Source organism: Entelurus aequoreus, linkage group LG13 (assembly GCF_033978785.1).
Source record: "Entelurus aequoreus isolate RoL-2023_Sb linkage group LG13, RoL_Eaeq_v1.1, whole genome shotgun sequence".
Classification (NCBI taxonomy): Eukaryota; Metazoa; Chordata; class Actinopteri; order Syngnathiformes; family Syngnathidae; genus Entelurus; species Entelurus aequoreus.
Genome location: NC_084743.1, coordinates 31841856 through 31863299, shown reverse-complemented (window position 1 = coordinate 31863299; position 21444 = coordinate 31841856). Strand labels below are relative to the sequence as shown.

Below are 21444 nucleotides of genomic sequence, written 5' to 3'. Positions count from 1 at the left end.
ATTTCTTTTAGGGAACGTGAAATCTGAGTTTACCTCATAAGAGCCTCTGCTAAGTAATTCAGTCCTGAGTGTGTCAGTCAAATGGTGTAGCCAGTCAGCAATATCAATGGGGGCAGCTTTGATAGATTGAAGCTGAGGTTGTGGCTTCAGGTCGTTGGATTGTTGCTGCTACTGCTTCATAATTCTGTAAGAACTTTAAATACACAAACAGAACAACTTTGAAATATATTTATATATATTAATAATGATTTTAGTTAAATTACAAGACCAACATTTTTAATGTAGACTGTTTTTGAGTGTTCACTAATATGCCCTGATAATATAATAAGCATATATTATAAAATACTGTTGTATATCAAAATATATAAGCAAAGTATATATAATATTTCTGAGTATAATATATATATATATATATATAATAGGGTGCAACTTATAATACACGTACAGTATAACCTCAATACTTCTTATTACAATAATAAAGTTAAAGTAACTATACTTATCTATTGCTAAAAAGTATATATAATAGCACTGAAAGCTAGTTTATGAGCATGCAAGCTAATATCCATTATTATTCCCATAATTTTCTCTTGCAGCTTGATGTTATATTAGTAATAAAATACATTTTAAAGGAGCCATATGTAATAATTTCATGTCAAGTCATCATTAAATGGCCCTGATATGTCAAAAGGCATTATTAAATAATGTTCTTTTCGAATACCTCCATAACTGATAACAGTAGCTCAGCCGGGATATGCTCATTTCAAAATTAGATTTACAGCCCCGAAAGTTTGTTATTGTTTTAATTTTCGATGTCCCGCCCTCTACCGTTTTAACCAATTAGAAAGTCTGTGAGTGTGTCACATCCAAGTTGCCAGTTACGTACCGCCATCTTTGTCTGGCTCCTGCCACTGGTAAAGTTACTAAACATTTCAGACCTTAGTAAATCTATAAGGCCTTATTACGATTCTCAACTTATTCATGACAAAGCCAGGAACAAAATGAAGATTTGTATCGGGGACGTCTTTGAAAGATGGAGACGATTGAGGCGGAGAAGATTTTTTCATCTGACGCCTTGCTTGCTAATTTCCTCCTTGATAGGTAAGTAGGGCATTTACGTTTTCTTATTACTTGTAATAAATGGAAATGGACATTTTGTATGTAAGCTACATTGTCCAATACAGTCTATGATCTTGTCTAAAAGCTAGTATGTTTGTGCAACGAATGCTTAGCGTGATGGTGCTTAGGTCCTAGTGTAATGCTTGGCATTCTAGCCCAGTCAATGACACATCGACATATAGGCTAATGGGGTAAATATATGCCCGTTAGCCTGTATGTCGATGTGTATTCGAACTGACAGGGCAAAATATATTTTCGACAAATAAAACATATGTGAATATGGGTAGTGTCAGTGCCTATTTCGTTCTCAATATGCTGATACGCTGAGCAAATGGGTTCCAACATTAGCACGGCTGTCATCATGGCAATGTGAAACGTATGGAGACAGCCAAATCATATGATAAAATAATTTCTCATTCGTGTTTGCATATTGTGGACTACATGTAACAAGTTATATGGCAATCTGAAATGTTTGAAACAGTAGCCTACATGCATACCTTGGTAAAATGTCTCCTCTTTAGTTTTAGGCGTACATTAGGCTGCTAAGCATGCTCTACTTATTTTCACCAGTATAACCATTGCTAGCGTTGGTTGTAGTTGGTTTTAGTCTTTGATTGCCATTTGTTGTGATATTGTTCGCAGGCATGACGTACTTCTTCCTGAAAATAACGTAATTTCTGTGTAAAATGTGTTGGTTAGAGATTTGTTATTGACAAAACGCTTGTCTATTCAGCTATTATGGTCCCAGAACCTCAACCCCTAGTAAGAGGCAGTGGAAGTTTGTAGTTCCTTGGAGTACCCCAATCGATCGAGCTGGATTCGGCTGCATATCTGGCAACTTCAGTCAGGGAGAGAGGGAGGGGACTACAGAATTTTGACCGTGATTGCAGTACCATTTCTGGCCACATTATTACATATGGCACCTTTAATGCAGCCAAAGTAAAACAACTACTTCAAATGAATAGGCTAGAATGTCTTGAGATGATCTAAAAATGGTTGTGACAAAAAAAAATAGTCTGATATTGAATAATATGTATTGCCTTTGAACACATATGTTGTATACTTTTTAATTGAAAAATGATTGTTACTACAGTCTGTTACAAATAAACATTCACCTGGATCTACATGTTGAGTCTGTCTCTCACCGGCAAATGTGCTTCTGCTGCTTGCTGTCTGAATAGATGCTGTAGTGTAAAACACAAAATGGCACAAATGTCATCTATGCATGCATTTTAACTCTATAAAAATTGGATTTATTGATGAATAAAACATAGATAACGGGAAGAAACGGCCCTGTAATCATATTTCAAAACCGAAAAACTTAATGTTTCTTCACAATGAGGCTCAGGTGAACACAGTAACACCCTCTCCATGTGCCTGCCGTGGCTGTAAATATGTTCTGATTGTATCACATCGCAAATAGCATCCATTATTTCGTTTAAATAATAGCTTACATTTCAGCCCAATGAGCCAATAGCTGAGCTTACAATAAATACAGTTTAAGTTTGGGTTACCAACTTTCTCACCCTCCGTGAATTTGTGGATTTTCCGCTTTACAGGTGTTGCTTTTTTACTTTCTATTTACTTCAGAAGTTCCCCCAATTGAGCTTATAGTTACCGTATGCAAACTACTCTCGCTGTCCCTGAATATGAATAACAGCAACAAGAGCCTGTCGCTGTAAGCCCATATAAGAAAAGTCATGATGCTTACGCTAAAAATGATTTAAGTAAATGTACATACATACCTCTGCTTCCAGCCCGTATTTCCTCCTCCTCTTCCTTCTCCTCCTTCCTTCGCTTTATAGGTCGCACCGGAAAACTTTGATGTCCCACTTTTCATCATAAAAGATTATCAATCATATAAAATTGCTTCACTAGCCTTCTTCGATAGTGACACAATGTGACGTCGCCTTCCACCAGCAGTTTCAGCAGGTTCACGGCGCAGGCGGCAGGTAGCAAAGACGCCACGTCATAGGTCATAGGTTAGATTGTTCCAATTAAATGTAGAGCAGGGGTACCCAAATTACTGCTTTCGGGCCGGATGCAGCCTGCCAGCGTCCAAAATCCGGCCCGCGGAAAGTCCCAAGTTAAACATTTATTTACAGAGGAATATAAAGTATTTAGTTTGAATAGTTAGAAAAATTGCCCTTTCATTTCCGATTGGATAAAATGTAGTATTCTGCGACTTGGCCAGGGTGTACGCCACCATCCGCCCGAATGCAACTTGGACAGGCTACAGCCATCCCCGCGGGCCCGAGAGGACAAGCGGTAGAAATGGATGGATGGATGGATGGATGTGTATACATATTATATATATATATATATATATATATATATATATATATATATATATATATATATATATATATATATATATATATATATATATATATATATATATATATATATATATATATATATATATATGTGTGTATATATATATGTATATAATCTTATACATATGTATATACACACATATATATGTATATACTTATATATATATACCTGTATGTGTATATACATATATATGTGTATATACTTATACACATATACATATATATATATTCATATACATATATACATACATATACACATATACATAAACACACAAGTATACATACATATACACACACATATATATACACACATATATATGTTTTTGTAAACCTGTTAAAGGTGTTTGATCAAAAATACTAGCATGTGTATAACGCATACATTCTGATGACTTGCATTGATTGGAATCAGACAGGATTCAGATTAGTTGCTGATAAATTCCACCACTTCAAATTTACATTGCGGGGACAAAAAAGTTCTCCTGTCTTTCTAATACCACAAGTAAGTGGTAGCTTTTTCGCTTCTTATTTGTCCAGTTTCCATACTCGTTTTTACATCCATCAATCCATTTTCTACCGCTTGTCTCTTTCAGGGTTGCAGGGGGGCTGGAGTTTTACAAGAAATATATTGGGAGGTAAACTCCGTAGCTTGCCAGCTTGTATGCGCTAGTTTTCTTAGACCCTTATTTTGTTAGCACATACAGGATGGAGCAGCACTTATATTGGGAAGACAGGAACTGTGCACAGAGAGAGAGAGTGTTGAAATAAAAAGTGCTTCTCGTGTTCCCGCCGGTCTTTTTTTTTTTTTTTTTACTTCATACTGAGCTCGTAATTTCTAATTGGCACCCCTGCATCAGTGATTCTCCGACTGTGGTACCACTGGTGGTACACGGGCTCCATCTAGTGCTACGCCAAATACTCACATAATTAAATATTCAAACACAGTGTTACTCTTCAAACTGTGTGTAATGTTAACAGTTGCCAAAAATATTAAATGTACTTGTTAATAAAACGTCTGCCTTGATGTTACTGAATACTTAGGGCCACTACGCTACGGTATTTTAATATTGGTCATTATGGTGGTACTTTTGAGGTGATGCTTGGTGAAAAAAGTTTGAGAACACTGACTTAATAAAATATACTATTATCCTTTGGTTTCTTTAGTATGCGACCCTATAGAACAAGTTCAGACAAACAACCATTCACTCACATTCAGTCTTACTGGCAATTGATAGTCTCCAATTAACCTAAAAGAGCCATCATTAAAAACACCTTACCATTAAAAACAAGAGGCTTTCTTAGTTTCATGAGTGCAATATCGTAATCCGTGCCTTTGGGGTCATAAAGAATGTGGAAGATCGTCTTCTCCACTGCAAGAGACTGGGGACCATCGGCTTGCTGCATTGTCTTTCCCACGTGGACCGTCCACATGGAGTGGTTGACAAACCTATAATAACAGACAGGACATTTAAAAAAGGAATGTTTCATTAAAATAAAAATAATCAGATGTTTCTTTATTTTTTTGAATGGCACGCCTCACCAAATATGGCAGTTTATTTAGCTACTCTTTCATTGCCATGTTTTGTGTCTTTTGTCTTTCTGGAAGACTCAACCACAATCTATTTACCCTATTTCCCAGACTAAAAGCCGCTAGATTTTTCCAACTCCTTGAACTCCACGGCTTATAAAACGGTGTGGCTCATTTAGGGATTTTCTTCCCTAACAGCCATAATGTTTTGTATACAACATACCTTTCATATTACAGAGACTCTGAAAAGGTGTGGTGTTGTTTGTGCTATAGTGCCATCTTCTGGACAAGTTTGCTCATTGCAGGTGCAGCAGGTTGAAAATGTACTTCCCATTTGGTGCCTTGAACCGGAAGTGAAACTGCATAGTGTTTCTGCTCGAAAGGATTTTTTCATTTATCACTCCAAGCAACGTTTGTAAGTTTTACAATTGAACTAAAAAAATCATACATACTAAACCTTCCCATGTTAGATGTATGTAAGTGTGTGTTATGCATATTTGTACAGGCTATCTTAATGTATTGTAATCAAGCTAGCGTCGTTAGCATTAGCTAATATGCTAACACGTTTACGAGTGTCTGTGTTAGTATTATTAACTAACAAAGGCGTTTGTATTGTATCAGTTTCATAAATTCACTAATAAGTCACCGTGGAGTTACTGAGTCTGTTTAGTTGATTGGTGGGTCCATGACGATGACTTCAGTTTTGTTTGATCAGCCGTGTGACAGGAAAACATTTGAAAACAATTAAGGTATGTAAATAAACATGTACAAAATATTATATGTAAAAATATAAATTTCTTCAAAAATTTGATGGATACGACTTAAATACTGATGCGCTCTACAGCCCGGAAAATACAGTAGTCCTCGTGTTGGGTACAGGAAGTTCTCGTCAAAGCTCCTAAAGTACATGGCCCTGTTCATGAAACAGTAAGCCGCAAGAGCACTAAAACACCCGAAAGAGTTTACAGTGGCTTATGTAGTTTTTTATTTATTGATTTGGGGTGCACAATCAATATCGAGTAGATAATTATCGAGTCTATATGAGGAATTAGGTTAAAAAATAGCTCCGATAAAAAAAAGAAATAAAAAATGTCAATTAGGTGAGATTAACTGTACCGTTTAGGGTGAGCAAATCAAGTGCTCCTTTTCAAACTTCAGCTTAGCTCAGTGTAAACATACATTTGGGACTGATTCATTACTTTACAGACAGACATTTTGCATGCTACTTGCATTGTACGTTCTGCAAACATTCCACGAGGCGGGACAAAAAACATCAAACTCCAATGCATCAAACCTTATCAACCACCTGAAATGGCAGCATCGCAACGACGGTGTTTTGAAAGCTTACGAAGACGACTGCTGCTAAAGAAGCCGCCCCAAAGCCCGCCGCAAAGAAAGGTGTCACATATACTCGGACCCGTGTCGGTGGACCTGTAACGTTCCATCCCTACTTATATAAATTTACTTAGTCTTTGTTTTGAATTTTAAAAATGTTTAATCGATAATTTCTTTAACCGTTGCGCTTTTATTACCTTAAAAAAACATTTGTGAAAACCGGCACTGGCACTATCGACCCTGAAAAAAATCTAAATAAATCGTGGTCGTGTTATTTTTGGTTGTTTAAAGGAGCCAGGAGTTTGTGGGGGTGCTGGAGCCTATCCCAGACTGTCCTTTTAAAAAATGTGACTAGTGACAACTCTAGCGACTTTGTGTGGGGAAACACTTTTGGACACTCTGACATGAAATCTTGTTTTGATTGTTGGTATGTGGGAAATGATGAATACCGGACTCACCCGAATAAACAGTGTGCTGCTGTGACAATCCAGAATGCAGATACGATGGAGCCGCCACAGCGGTGCACATTGTTGAAATGGAGGCTAACCTGCCAGGGGAACTGACCAGGCCTGGAGAGGTTTCCTCCAACAATTTGAACCGAGTGCTTAACACGAGGCGAGTATTTCGGTCTGACGCCACACTCTGAGGACAGAATCGTAGAGGGAGACATGTTAGAATAGATTAGATACAATTATTGCTTCATGTGAACATAAAGTTGTTAAAGTCAAACCCTGATGACTGTACACAATTTGAGTAGAAAACGCTCTGTCCCTTGGTTTTCTGGCCTGCTTGGACAGGACTCCTGTACTCACTGAGTTCAGGAGCGGTAAACTTGGCCTTGTTTTGTTGAATGTGCTAACGATCTTACTTAAAACACACACTACTTCATAAAATTTGATAACCACAGTATATTAGGGGTGTCCCGATACAACTTCTCGCTCCTGATACCATGCCGTTATTCGAGCCTTGAGTATTGGCCTATAATACGAAATTAGCAGGAATTATACATACTTTTGTAGCGTGGAATGATAGAAAAGGCTTGATCAAGTCAAAGGAATCAAACAGAACAATGGTAGGCATGAAAAACACTAACCAATCACTTTAATATTAACTGTCTGGAATGGACTTAAAAACAAAGTTGAAGTGTCATCATAATTGATTTTTGCAACACCTAGTGGCCACAATAATTCATTAGGTCAAGCTCATAAATTGAAATGCAGACACGTTTTGTTACCGCATACTTTCTTATACTCTTCTGCCTTGCAGACTTAGTATGTGTAAGTAATATGCAACTAGAATTATTTGATACTTGTTTATATTGACAAATTGGCTGTTTTAGACTGCGATATTCTTCAATTAAGGACACTTATTCCATATGTCTAGCTTGTGTGCTAGTGTGTGCTTAGCTGCTGTGTAGCTGCTAGCTTGTAGTAGCCTATGGCCTACCATCTTTAGCTTTTTGTAAATGACTTGTTAAAATATAAGAAAAGGCCAACCGTGTGTGCTTATTAGAGGACATTTAAATGTGAACTGGCTGTTAAGCTTTGCACAAATGAACAAGTGGCAATACAGTTTGTATCAATCAATCAATCAATGTTTATTTATATAGTATCAGATATTTTAGATGGAAACCGATACAATCCAATACTACGTTGTTGGGGTTTTTTCTGATATCGGACCAATATCTGATATGATATCAGATCGGGACACCCCTATTCTGTATAGTCGTTCTAACAGTTGACACCCCACTCTGTGCTGTTCAAATTCATGGAAGTCCAAGTTGGTTTAATTGGTCCACTTACTAAAAGGTTTCCTCACAGCTTTTGCAGATTTAGGTTTTTGCTACAATGCTGGTTATATGATTGTCACACAGACTCAAAGTGGCACGGTTAACAAAGGGATATGGGTCTCTCAGGACAATGTAGACCAGTGGTGATTGCTCTAAGAATGCAAGGGAAGCTCATCTTCCCCTAAGAATGTCAAAAATGTGGTCAAATATATAATATTAATAAGTATATACTTTTGTGTTTACATTTCATTGACTAATTATTGGGCTGTGAATATTTGGGCACTACATGATTTGATTTGATTGTTGCGTATAATGATTCAATTCGATTCTTGGGGGGGTAACGATTCGATTCAGAATCGATTTTCGATTGAAAATTATTCTTGATTCAAAATCAATACTTTTTAATGACATTGGGTGTCAGATCTATGATTAACTAAATTCCTCCATAAAATAGATAAACATCTGTGATACATTTATATATTACTTAAAAGAAAACTAGTTGTTTCATAAAATTATACTCAAACATTTAATAAAGTCAAATACAAATAAGGCAACAAGAGCAGTATCCACCACTTTTCTTTTCTAAAGTATATCTGTACAGCAGATATGGGTATTTACATCAACATTATGATTTGTCTGGGTGGCTGGACAAGACATATTTTTAAAAAGAAAGAAAAAAAATTATGTTTTTGATTTATTTTTTTTAAACAATTAAGAAATGTTCCTAATAAGAATCACAATTAATTCTAAAAGCGATGGTTTTTTTCAACATACTTATTAATTATGTGCTAGAATGCGTTCAACATTTGTTTTAGTACTACAGTATATATATATATATATATATATATATATATATATATATATATATATATATATATATATATATATATATATTCAAAACCAGTGAAGTTGGCACATTGTGTAAATCATAAATAAAAACAGTGATTTGCAAATCCTTTTCAAACTATGTTCAATTGAATAAGCTGCAAAGACAAGATATTTACGTTCGAACTGGTAAACTTTATTTTTTGCAAATATTAGCTCATTTGGAATTTGATGCCTGCAACATGTTTCAAAAAAGCTGGCACAAGTGGCAAAAAAGACTGATAAAGTTAAGGAATGCTCATCAAACACTTATTTGGAACATCCCACGGGTGAACAGGCTCATTGGGAACAGGTGGGTGCCATGATTGGGTATAAAAGCAGCTTCCATGAAATGCTCAGGCATTCACAAACAAGGATGGGGTGAGGGTCACCACTTTGTGAACAAATTGTCAAACAGTTTAAGAACAACATTTCTCAACGAGCTATTGCAAGGAATTTAGGGATTTCACCATCTAAGGTCTGTAATATCATCAAAAGTTTGAGAGAATCTGGAGAAATCACCGCACGTAAGCAGCAAGGCCGAAAATTAAATTAAATGCCTGTGACCTTGGATCCCACAGGCGGTACTGCATCAAAAAGCGACATCAGTGTGTAAAGGATATCACCACATGGGCTCAGGAACACTTCAGAAACCCACTGTCAGTAACTACAATTGGTCGCTACATCTGTAAGTGCAAGTTAAAACTCCATTATGCAAAGCGAAAGCGATTTATCAACAACACCCAGAAAGGCCGCAGGTTTTGCTGGGCCCGAGTTCATCGAAGATGGACTGATGCAAAGTGGAAAAGTGTTCTGTGGTCTGACAAGTCCACATTTCAAATTGTTTTTGGAAACTGTGGACGTCGTGTCCTCTGGACCAAAGAGGAAAAGAACCATCCGGATTGTTATAGGCTTGAAGTTCAAAAGCCAGCATCTGTGATGGTATGGGGGTGTATTAGTGCCCAAGGCATGGGTAACTTACACATATGTACTTACACATGCTGAAAGGTACATACAGGTTTTGGAGCAACATATGTTGCCATCCAAGCAACAACTTTTTCATGGACGCCCCTGCTTATTTCAGCAAGACAATGCCAAGCCACATTCTGCACGTGTTACAACAGTGTGGCTTCGTAATAAAAGAGTGCGGGTAGTAGACTGGCCTGCCTGTAGTCCAGACCTGTCTCCCATTGACAATGTGTGGCGCATTATGAAGCCTAAAATACCACAACGGAGACCCCCGGACTGTTGAACAACTTAAGCTGTACATCAAGCAAGATTGGGAAAGAATTCCACCTGAAAAGCTTCAAAAATTGGTCTCCTCAGTTCCTAAACGTTTACTGAGTGTTGTTAAAAGGAAAGGCCATGTAACACAGTGATAAAAATGCCCTTGTGCCAAATTTTTTGCAATGTGTTGCTGCCATTAAGTTCTAAGTTAATGATTATTTGCAAAAACAAAATCAGTTTCTCAGTTTGAACATTAAATACTTTGACTTTGCAGTCTGTTCAATTGAATATACGGTAAGTTGAAAAGGATTTGCAAATCATTGTATTCTGTTTTTATTTACAATTTGCACAACGTGCCAACTTCACTGGTTTTGGGTTTTATATATATATTTATATATATATATATATATATATATATATATATATATATATAATTTGATGTTTTGGCATTGTTTAACAAAAGTATTCAACTTTGTATAAGCTGTTGTTTTGTTTTCAAACTTTCTGTAAACATTTTAAAATGGATAAAAAATATATTTGAAAAAAAACACGCTTTTTTTCTGTCAAAAATTCTCATGAAAAAATTTAAAAATTAGAAAAAAAACAGCATTTTACTCACTCAGACATTTCAGCGTTGTCACATTGTTCGAGGTGCATTGGGGTTTACTGTGAAGAAACAAGACAATAGTGGAGTTTAGTGATGGATTATGGAACAGCAGGACATGACTAGTTTTACTGTAATTTTTTTAATGTATTTGTGGTGAGTGCTATTGACTACATGATCTGAAAAAGGGACCATAAAATCACCTTACATTTTGGGAAGTGAACTAGTAGTGGATCATATTATATATTTGGGTGCAATAGTACGTAGTTACAGGGGCAGTATCAGTAAAAAAAAACCCACAGAAAGGTAGTGTAACAATATCAATAAAATAGTATTTCTATTCCATGATTCTCTTTTATTTCATACAATTGTTTAAACAAAACCAAATCTATAGAATGCAGGAACCTTTACAGAAACTTTCCCATTTACCAAAAACTACCCGGTTAAATTTAGTTCTATCAGAACTACTTTTAACTGTCAACTTTATTGTCAATTCTTCACATGTACAAGACTTACAAGGAATCAAAATTACGTAGTTCCAGGTAAGGAGGCGGAACCACAAGGCGTTGCCAAAATAATAATTACTACTTTAAGAAGATAAATCTGTCATAATGTTAGTGTTTTTCATACCTATCATTTTTCTGAGTAATTTTACTTGATCAAGCCTTTTCTAACATTAAGCACAACAAAATAATGAAAGTATGTACTTTTTGCTAATATCGTATTGGATTGATACCGGTATCGTATCGATCTGGGAGGTCTCAGTATGAATCTTGGTTTGGGCATTTCTGACATGGTCTCCGGGTTTTCTCTGGCTTGGTCTAACATTCTAAAAATATGCATGTTAGGTTACTTGGAGACTCTAAATTGTTCATAGAGGTTGTGAGTGTGGATTGTTGGTGGATCCCCACCTTCTACCATCCTAGTCACGTCCGTTGTGTCCTTGGGCAAGACACTTCACCCTTGCTCCTGATGGGTGCTGGTTAGCGCCTTGCATGGCAGCTCCCGCCATCAGTGTGTGAATGTGTGTATGAATGTGGAAATACTGTCAAAGCGCTTTGAGTACCTTGAAGGTAGAAAAGCACTATACAAGTATAACCCATTTACCATAACCCATTTATTGTTGTTTGTCCATATGTAGCCTGAGATGCACTTTAGCCCAAAGTCAGCTGGGATAGGCTCCAGCTTACCCGTGACCCTAATGAGGATAAGCGGTATAGAAAATTGATGAATGGACATTATTTATTGATTAATAATTAATCAATTAACCTGCTCAGTGGCCTTGTGGTTAGAGTGTCCGCCCTGAGATCGATAGGTTGTGAGTTCAAACCCCGGCTGAGTCGTACCAAAAAATGGGACCCATTACCTCCCTGCTTGGCACTCAGCATCAAGGGTTGGAATTGGGGGTTCAATCACCAAAATGATTCCTGAGTGCGGCCACCGCTGTTGCTCACTGCTCCCCTCACCTCCCATGGGGTGGAACAAGGGGAAGGGTCAAATGAAGAGGGTAATTTCACCACACCGAGTGTGTGTGTGACCATCAGTGGTACTTTAACTTTTTTATTTCATAGTGTAGTTGTTTGCATTACTATTGTATTGTTTTTCAAACAATATTTCTTATCTAAAAGTTTTTCCTTTTTAAAAGGCATGTTACTTGTACAAATGGTGCTGTATTGGGAGAGCAAAACAGATTAAATTGAGTTGAATTAGTTTAAATGAGCGTGGTCATGGAACGCAATGTGCGCCTAGTTTGATGTACCACTGTATTTGTTAAGAATTAAACTTTTCTCAAAACAAAAAACGACATTAGAGATTCGTTATATGATGCATTGTCACTCTTTTGTACTTTTACATAAAGCATACTTAAAGTACTGTTTGACTTGTACCTGAAAGTTGCAGTGTTTTGGAGCTTTATGGCCAGGTTACGGTTGAGGTTGATGGACACCAGATCGTACTGAAGATTCTCCTCGATGGAGGTCAGCGGGATAAACAACGACTCGACATAACTGCCAAAGACACATAAACATAAACATTCTAGTTAGAATCCTTTACTGCAGGAGTAATGTTGAGTTTATTTTGAAATATGTGCTTTTTACTGTGACATTGGAAAATGTGCTGTTAACTCCGTAAACTTGCAAAACACAGCCAGGAAAGTATTCACAGAGCTTCACTTTTTCCAAAATATTTTTATGCTATAGCCTTATTCCAAAAAAAATCAAGAAAATTATTTTTGTCCTCAAAATTCTGCACACAATACCGCATAATGAATGACAATGTGAAACATTTTTTGATTTAGGGATGGAACGACAGGAACTGGGGTACTAGTCAGGATAGAGAAAAGATGAATGCAACCATGTACAGAGACATCCTGGGTGAGAACCAACGTTTCCTATCCAACCTGATGGAGCTTGGAAGGTGCTGCAAAGAGGAATGGGCAAAACTGCCCAACGAAAAGTGTGCCAAGCTGGTGGCATCGTTTTCCAAAAGGCTGTTTTAGGATGTAATTGCTGCCAAAGGTGCATCAACAAAGTATTGGGCAAAGCCTATGAATATTTATGTGATTTTTTGTGTTTTTAATTTCTAATAAATTTGCAAAAAAAAAAAAAAAAATCTTTTCACATTGTTATTATGGGGTATTGTGTGTACAATTCTCCGGATGCTTTGTATGTCGTCAGGTTGCACTTGTGCACACGTATTCAGAGGAATTGAGGTTGCTGTGTTACAGTCACAGATAAGTAGACCACTTAATGTCAAAAACTTTTTTTTTTTTTTTAAATAACATTTTTGATAAAAGTTTATTTTTTGTAAAGGGAAATTATATGGAAAAAATCCTTGTAAATAAGAATAGAACAACATGTACAGATAAGCGCCATTCCAACGGATCTAAGCCCTTTGCGTCCCCAGGAAATAAAATGTATCCATGCGTGATCAAATTAACCGTAACATTTTTTTTTTTACTAAGATACGTTTCATGCATTTTGATGTGATTGCATATTTAATAAACACCATTTAAAGGCCTACTGAAACCCACTACTACCGACCACGCAGTCTGATAGTTTATATATCAATGATGAAATTTTAACATTGCAACGCATGCCAATACGGCCGGGTTAGATTAGTAAAGTGCAATTTTATATTTCCCGCAAAATATTCTGCTGAAAACGTCCCGGTATGATGACGTTTGCGCGTGACGTCACGGATTGTAGCGGACATATTGGGACACCATTGTAGCCAGCTATTAAGTCGTCTGTTTTCATCGCAAAATTCCACAGTATTCTGGACATCTGTGTTGGTGAATCTTTTGCAATTTGTTTAATGAACAATGAAGACAGCAAAGAAGAAAGCTGTAGGTGGGAAGCGGTGTATTAGCGGCCGGCTGGACTCTTACCAGGAGGACTTTGAGTTGGATAGCAGACGCGCTACCGTGAGTATCAATCAATCAATCAATCAATGTTTATTTATATAGCCCTAAATCACAAGTGTCTCAAAGGGCTGTACAAGCCACAACGACATCCTCGGTACAGAGTCCACATACGGGCAAGGAAAACTCACCCCAGTGGGACGTCAATGTGAATGACTATGAGAAACCTTAGAGGACCGCATATGTGGGTAACCCCCCACCCCCTCTAGGGGAGACCAAAAGCAATGGATGTCGAGTGGGTCTGACATAATATTGTGAAAGTCCAACAAATACTGAATACAAATACTGAATACAGAATACTGTGGAGTACGCAGCTTTGGCTTCCAAACATTTGATCGCTTGCCCGTACGTGCGTGCCGCTATGTGCATGTCACGTACGTAACTTTGGGGAAATATATGTGCTGTATGAACTTTACGGAAGTGAACGGTACTTTGGGCTGTGGGATTGAGTGTGTTGTGCGGGTGTTTGAGTTGTATTGGCGGGTTATATGGACGGGAGGGGGGAGGTGTTTGTTTTGCGGATTAATTTGTGGCATATTAAATATAAGCCTGGTTGTGTTGTGGCTAATAGAGTATATACTGTATATGTCTTGTGTTTATTTACTGTTTTAGTCATTCCCAGCTGAATATCAGCTCCCACCCGCCTCTCACAGCATCTTCCCTATCTGAATCGCTTCCACTGCCCTCTAATCCTTCACTCTCACTTTCCTCATCCACAAATGTTTCATCCTCGCTCAAATTAATGGGGTAATCGTCTCTTTCTCGGTCCGAATCGCTCTCGCTGCTGCTGGCCATGATTGTAAACAATGTGCAGATGTGGGCGCTCCACAACCTGCGACGTCACGCTACTTCCGGTACAGGCAAGGCTTTTTTATCAGTGACCAAAAGTTGCGAACTTTATCGTCGATGTTCTCTACTAAATCCTTTCAGCAGAAATATGGCAATATCGCGAAATGATCAATTATGACACATAGAATGGACCTGGTATCCCCGTTTAAATAAGAAAATTTAATTTCAGTAGGCCTTTAAAATAATTGTTTAAAGTAATGGTGTCCCGATTTGCTATTAATATCGGATATCAGGGAGAAAAAACAAGTATCGCATGATGTCGGCTTGTATCTAAAATCTCCGATACAATCAGTCCTGCAGCGTGTTCACTTGTGCAAAGCTGGACAGCCAGTTAACTTTTAAATGTCCTCAAATAAGCATACAATAGTTTCTTCTATTTTAGTCAATTCCTTTACAAAAGGCTATAGACTACTAGGAGCTAGCAGCTACACAACAGCACACAAGCTGGACATATGGTGTCCTTAAAGGCCTACTGAAAGCCACTAGTACCGACCACGCAGTCTGATAGTTTATATATCAATGATGAAATCTTAACATTGCAACACATGCCAATACGGCCGGGTTAACTTATAAAGTGCAATTTTAAATTTCCCGCTAAACTTCTGGTTCGAAACGCCTCTGAGGGTTGACGTATGCGCGTGACGTCAATCATTGAAACGGAAGTATTCGGACACCATTGAAGTCAATACGAAATAGCTCTGTTTTCATCTCATTATTCCACAGTATTCTGGACATCTGTGTTGGTGAATCTGTTGCAATTTGTTCATTGCATTATGGAGAAAGAAGCTGAGCAAGCAAAGAAGAAAGTTGTCGTTGCGAAGTGTCTATTTTGCGAGGGAAGTCAGCAACAACGTGTACACAGCCGGCGCTTCTTTGTTTACATTCCCGAAAGATGCAGTCAAGATGGAAGAACTCGGACAACAGAGACTCTTACCAGGAGGACTTTGATTTGGATACACAGTTGCGATAACGTGAGTACACAGCTGCGCTTCCAAACATTTGATCGTTTGCTTTAACTAGCTCGAGCTAGTAGCTAGGAGCTAGGAGCTAGCATTAGGATTAATTTGTGGCATATTAAATATAAGCCTGGTTGTGTTGTGGCTAATAAGAGTATATATATGTCTTGTGTTTATTTATTGTTGTAGTCATTCCCAGCTGAATATCAGGTCCCACCCGCGCGCTTCCAAACATTTGATTGCTTGCCCGTACGTGCGTGTCATGTACGTAACTTTGATTAAATATATAAGCTTTATGAACCTTGGGTTAGGTGAACGGTTGTTTGGGCTGAGTGAGTGTGTGTGCTATGCAGGTGTTTGAATTGTATTGGCGGGTTATATATACGGGATCCCGTCCATATTACCCGCTCGAGCTATAACTAGCTCGAGCTAGTAGCTAGGAGCTAGGAGCTAGGAGCTAGCATAACAAACACCTAGGTGTTTTTATGCGGGATTAATTTGTGGCATATTAAATATAAGCCTGGTTGTGTTGTGGCTAATAGAGTATATATATGTCTTGTGTTTATTTACTGTTGTAGTCATTCCCAGCTGAATATCAGGTCCCACCCGCGCGCTTCCAAACATTTGATTGCTTGCCAGTACGTGCGTGTCATGTACGTAACTTTGATTAAATATATAAGCTTTATGAACCTTGGGTTAGGTGAACGGTTGTTTGGGCTGAGTGAGTGTGTGTGTTGTGCAGGTGTTTGAATTGTATTGGCGGGTTATATATACAGGATCCCGTCCATATTACCCGCTCGAGCTATAACAAGCTCGAGCTAGTAGCTAGGAGCTAGCATAACAAACACCTAGGTGTTTTTATGCGGGATTAATTTGTGGCATATCAAATATAAGCCTGGTTGTGTTGTGGCTAATAGAGTATATATATGTCTTGTGTTTATTTACTGTTGTAGTCATTTCCAGCTGAATATCAGGTCACCCCCGGCTCTCACAGCATCTTCCACTCCCCACTAGTCCTTCACTTCCACTTTCCTCATTTAAAAATATTTCATCCTCGCTCAAATTAATGGGGAAATCGTCGCTTTCTCGGTCCGAATCTCTCTCACTTCATGCAGCCATCATTGTAAACAATAGGGAACTTTGCGTATATGTTCAATTGACTACGTCACGCTACTTCCGGTAGGGGCAAGCCTTTTTTTATCAGATACCAAAAGTTGCGATCTTTATCGTCGTTGTTCTATACTAAATCCTTTCAGCAAAAATATGGCAATATCGCGAAATGATCAAGTATGACACATAGAATAGATCTGCTATCCCCGTTTAAATAAAAAAATTTCATTTCAGTAGGCCTTTAATTTTAAAAATGTTGCAGTTTATCACTCAATTAATCAACCGATGATTTTTTTTACACAGCCTTTAATCAAATGTGTCTCAAAGGGCTTTACAAACTCACAATGACATCCACTGATCTAAAACAGCGCATTTGTCAATATAAACGAGTCTCCAAGGCAAAAGCGTATTAGAGAGTATCCAGTAAAACAAATGTGCTTGCATCATTCAACTTGCTTCATGACTTTAATTTAATGAATTATTTGGCCCACGATGTGTCGCCAAACAATAACTTACCACTCAAAAAGCATGATTAATAGTTAGTGGTTTTTTTAAAACCTACCATTAATTTGTGAGTAACGGATAAAGCTTTTTACATTCCACACTACAAAAAAAGTGTATGCGCGTTATTCATGCTGCTATTGTATCAGATTAATATTGGTATTTGCCACATACTCACAGCTCCAATATCGGTATTGTATCAGAAGTGAAAAAGCTGTATTGGGACAACTCTAATTTACCTTAGCATTTGTTGCCCGCAAATGAAGCTCTTTTTATTTGTGGGGATCCCTAATAGCTGCGCTCTTGTTAGCATACAAACAATGTTTTGCCCATAGTCGACTATGCATACCCCCTGCTTACGTAAATGCAGAAAATTAGCATCTAAACTGAATATGAAAATGTAATTGAAATTGTGTAAGAGAAGAAAATAAACATCTCAAAGAGCAACAAGATAGAAAAAGGGCCAATCAGCACAAACATCACCTGTTATATCCCAGCTGTTTGCAGGCAGACGCCCCAAGCCAATTATTCCAGTCTTCTGAGCAGACTGTCTTCCACACACCTTCTTTCTGGACTTGCAGGACTGAACTCCGCCCACTGAGACGTACTGGCACACACCAAAACAACAACAATTTTTAATGTATAAATGTTGGTGGAAAATAACATGTACACTCAATTGTGGGGATGGATGGATGGATAGATAGATATAGATAGATACCGGTAGATAGATAGATAGATAGATAGATAGATAGATAGATAGATAGATAGATAGATAGATAGATAGATAGATAGATAGATAGATAGATAGATAGATAGATAGATAGATAGATAGATAGATAGATAGATAGATAGATAGATAGATAGATAGATAGATAGGAATATCATTATCTATCAGAAGATATCAAAGGGCAACAGGTTACATTGTAATAATGTATTTGTATTTATATTAAATTGAATAAACATTAATGTTGGAAGTTGTTTTGAAAGGGGGCATTCCCATCTGTTGGTTACCTCATCATTTCTGTGTTTTGTTTTTATTTTGACTTTTAAAAACTTTTAAAAATATTAGTGGATTTATTGGTAGCACTGTTAACAAGTTTGCTGATAAGTTTGTCTAATACAGGCAGGGGTCCCCAAACATTTTGACTCGGGGGCCGCATTGGGTTAAAAATATTTGGCCTGGTGCCTGGCTGTGTGTGTGTATATATATATATATATATATATATATATATATATATATATATATATATATACACACACACACACACATATATATATATATATATATATATATATATATATATATATATATATATATATATATATATATATATATATATATATATATATATATATATATATATATATATATATATATATATATATATATATATATATATATATATATGTATATATATATATATATACACTACTGTTCAAAAGTTTGGGGTCACCCAAACAATTTTGTGGAATAGCCTTCATTTCTAAGAACAAGAATAGACTGTCGAGTTTCAGATGAAAGTTCTCTTTTTCTGGCCATTTTGAACGTTTAATTGACCCCAACAAATGTGATGCTCCAGAAACTCAATCTCCTTAAAGGAAGGTCAGTTTTGTAGCTTCTGTAACGAGCTAAACTGTTTTCAGACGTGTGAACATGATTGCACAAGGGTTTTCTAATCATCAATTAGCCTTCTGAGCCAATGTGCAAACACATTGTACCATTAGAACACTGGAGTGATAGTTTCTGGAAATGGGCCTCTATACACCTATGTAGATATTGCACCAAAAACCAGACATTTGCAGCTAGAATAGTCATTTACCACATTAGCAATGTATAGAGTGTATTTCTTTACAGTTAAGATTAGTTAAAAGTTATCTTCATTGAAAAGTGCAGTGCTTTTCCTTAAAAAATAAGGACATTTCAATGTGACCCCAAACTTTTGAACGGTGGTATATATACATATACATATATATATATATATATATATATATATATATATATATATATATATATATATATATATATATATATATATATATATATATATATATATGTATATATATATATATATATATATATATATATATATATATATATATATATATACATACATATATACATATATATATATATATATATATATATATATATATATATATATATATATATATATATATATATACATATATACATATATATATATATATATATATATATATATATATATATATATATATATATATATATATATATATATATATATATATATATATATATATATATATATATATATATATATATATATATACAGTACAGGCCAAAAGTTTGGACACACCTTCTCATTTCAATGTGTTTTCTTTATTTTCATTACTATTTACATTGTAGATTGTCACGGAAGGCATCAAAACTATGACCCCTGAAGCTCATCAAGAGAATGCCAACAGTGTGCAAAACAATAATCAGAGCAAAGGGTGGGTATTTTGAAGAAACTCGAATATAAAACATGTTTTCAGTTATTTCTAGGGATGATGCTCGAAACCGGTTTTCCTGGTTGTTCGATAAGAAAAGAACCGAGTCATCGGACTCGAATCCCTTTTTGAGAACCGGTACCCGTTATTGAGACCACTATAGTAAAGAAAAATAGTTGGTTCTTTATTCAAATCCCTGGGAACGAATCCCAAATGGGCAATGTTATGCCCATTTGATTGTAGACTCTTACTGACACCTTGTGGCGATATGAAAATACTACGTGTCATTAGTATGGCCACTTCCGGGTTGGCGAGTCAGTTCAGTTCATGAGACAATTGAGAAGTAGACAAGTTGTGTTAGCTCTTACAAGCCTTGGAAATATATAAGTCTGTAAGTAAACTGTTTAACTTGTTTATGTAACTCAATATTAAGGTGGAAAGTGGTTAAATTTGAAACTAAGATGTTTATTGAAAAACGATTTTTGTGCACTGTTTCAATGGAGGATATCAGGACTTAAAATGGCTGCCAGTCGTGTATTTCCACCATCGAAATAGTTTCAACACTCAGAAGTATTTGTTTGATGATAGTACTGTATATTTGTGTGAAGCTAATATATTTACATATCGTGTTTTAAATTTGAGTATGTTAATTGAATCACATAGCTTATACATTTGTCATTGTGTGTATTTCAGTTTAAAAAAAAAAAAGTACAGTGCAAGACAAAAGTAAAGGTAGGAAAAGACAAAGCAAGATCAACAACAATAAGTTTTCTGTCACCTTGAGGAAATTGCATACAGAGGAAGATGACAATATAATGTCACTTGGACAACGATGTACAGAAGAAAGGAGCGATGTAGTTAATTTTTATTTTATTTATTTTTTACTTAACCTCTTAATCATCGAGCTATTGATTTCTGGTAACTGGTATAAAAGAATAAATACAGAACACATTTTTAAATGTAATGTGTACAGTGATAAACACATTTGAGACGTGACGTCGCCTAGAATCGAACCCAAGTCTTGTGGAATAAAAGGTGGGTACGCGAGCCATTATGCTACCAAAAGTCTGCTGACTTCTCCACTACAAGTTAGCTATTTAATAATCATTACATAGTGGTAACCAGTTTGGATTAATTTTGTCGTCATTCTTTGATACTAGTGACGCTTTAATAAAAAATATTTGTATTTTTTATCCAGATTCCGAGCTGACCACAACTCTCAAAAGCCCATATTTTCAATGGCCTGCAAATTGGAACTGCTTCCCGAAGTGGTCATGTGGTACAACTCGGCAGCAAGGTTTCACTTGTCATAATTTCCGGCTCCTCCCTTACATGAAAGCAA

At 36.5% G+C, this 21444-nt stretch overlaps 1 protein-coding gene across 1 annotated transcript in view; it reads right to left on the bottom strand.

The window, feature by feature from the left end:
• The window catches only part of tmprss3a (transmembrane serine protease 3a), a 107996-nt gene that overhangs the window by 72669 nt on the left and 13883 nt on the right, over nt 1-21444 (bottom strand). The window contains exons 4-10 of the mRNA XM_062067187.1: nt 18117-18240; nt 12683-12802; nt 10812-10858; nt 6771-6954; nt 4727-4896; nt 2242-2300; nt 34-168 (exon numbers count right to left, since the gene is read on the bottom strand). Coding sequence (XP_061923171.1) covers nt 34-168; nt 2242-2300; nt 4727-4896; nt 6771-6954; nt 10812-10858; nt 12683-12802; nt 18117-18240 — 839 coding nt within the window. The remainder of the gene's footprint in view (nt 1-33; nt 169-2241; nt 2301-4726; nt 4897-6770; nt 6955-10811; nt 10859-12682; nt 12803-18116; nt 18241-21444) is intronic.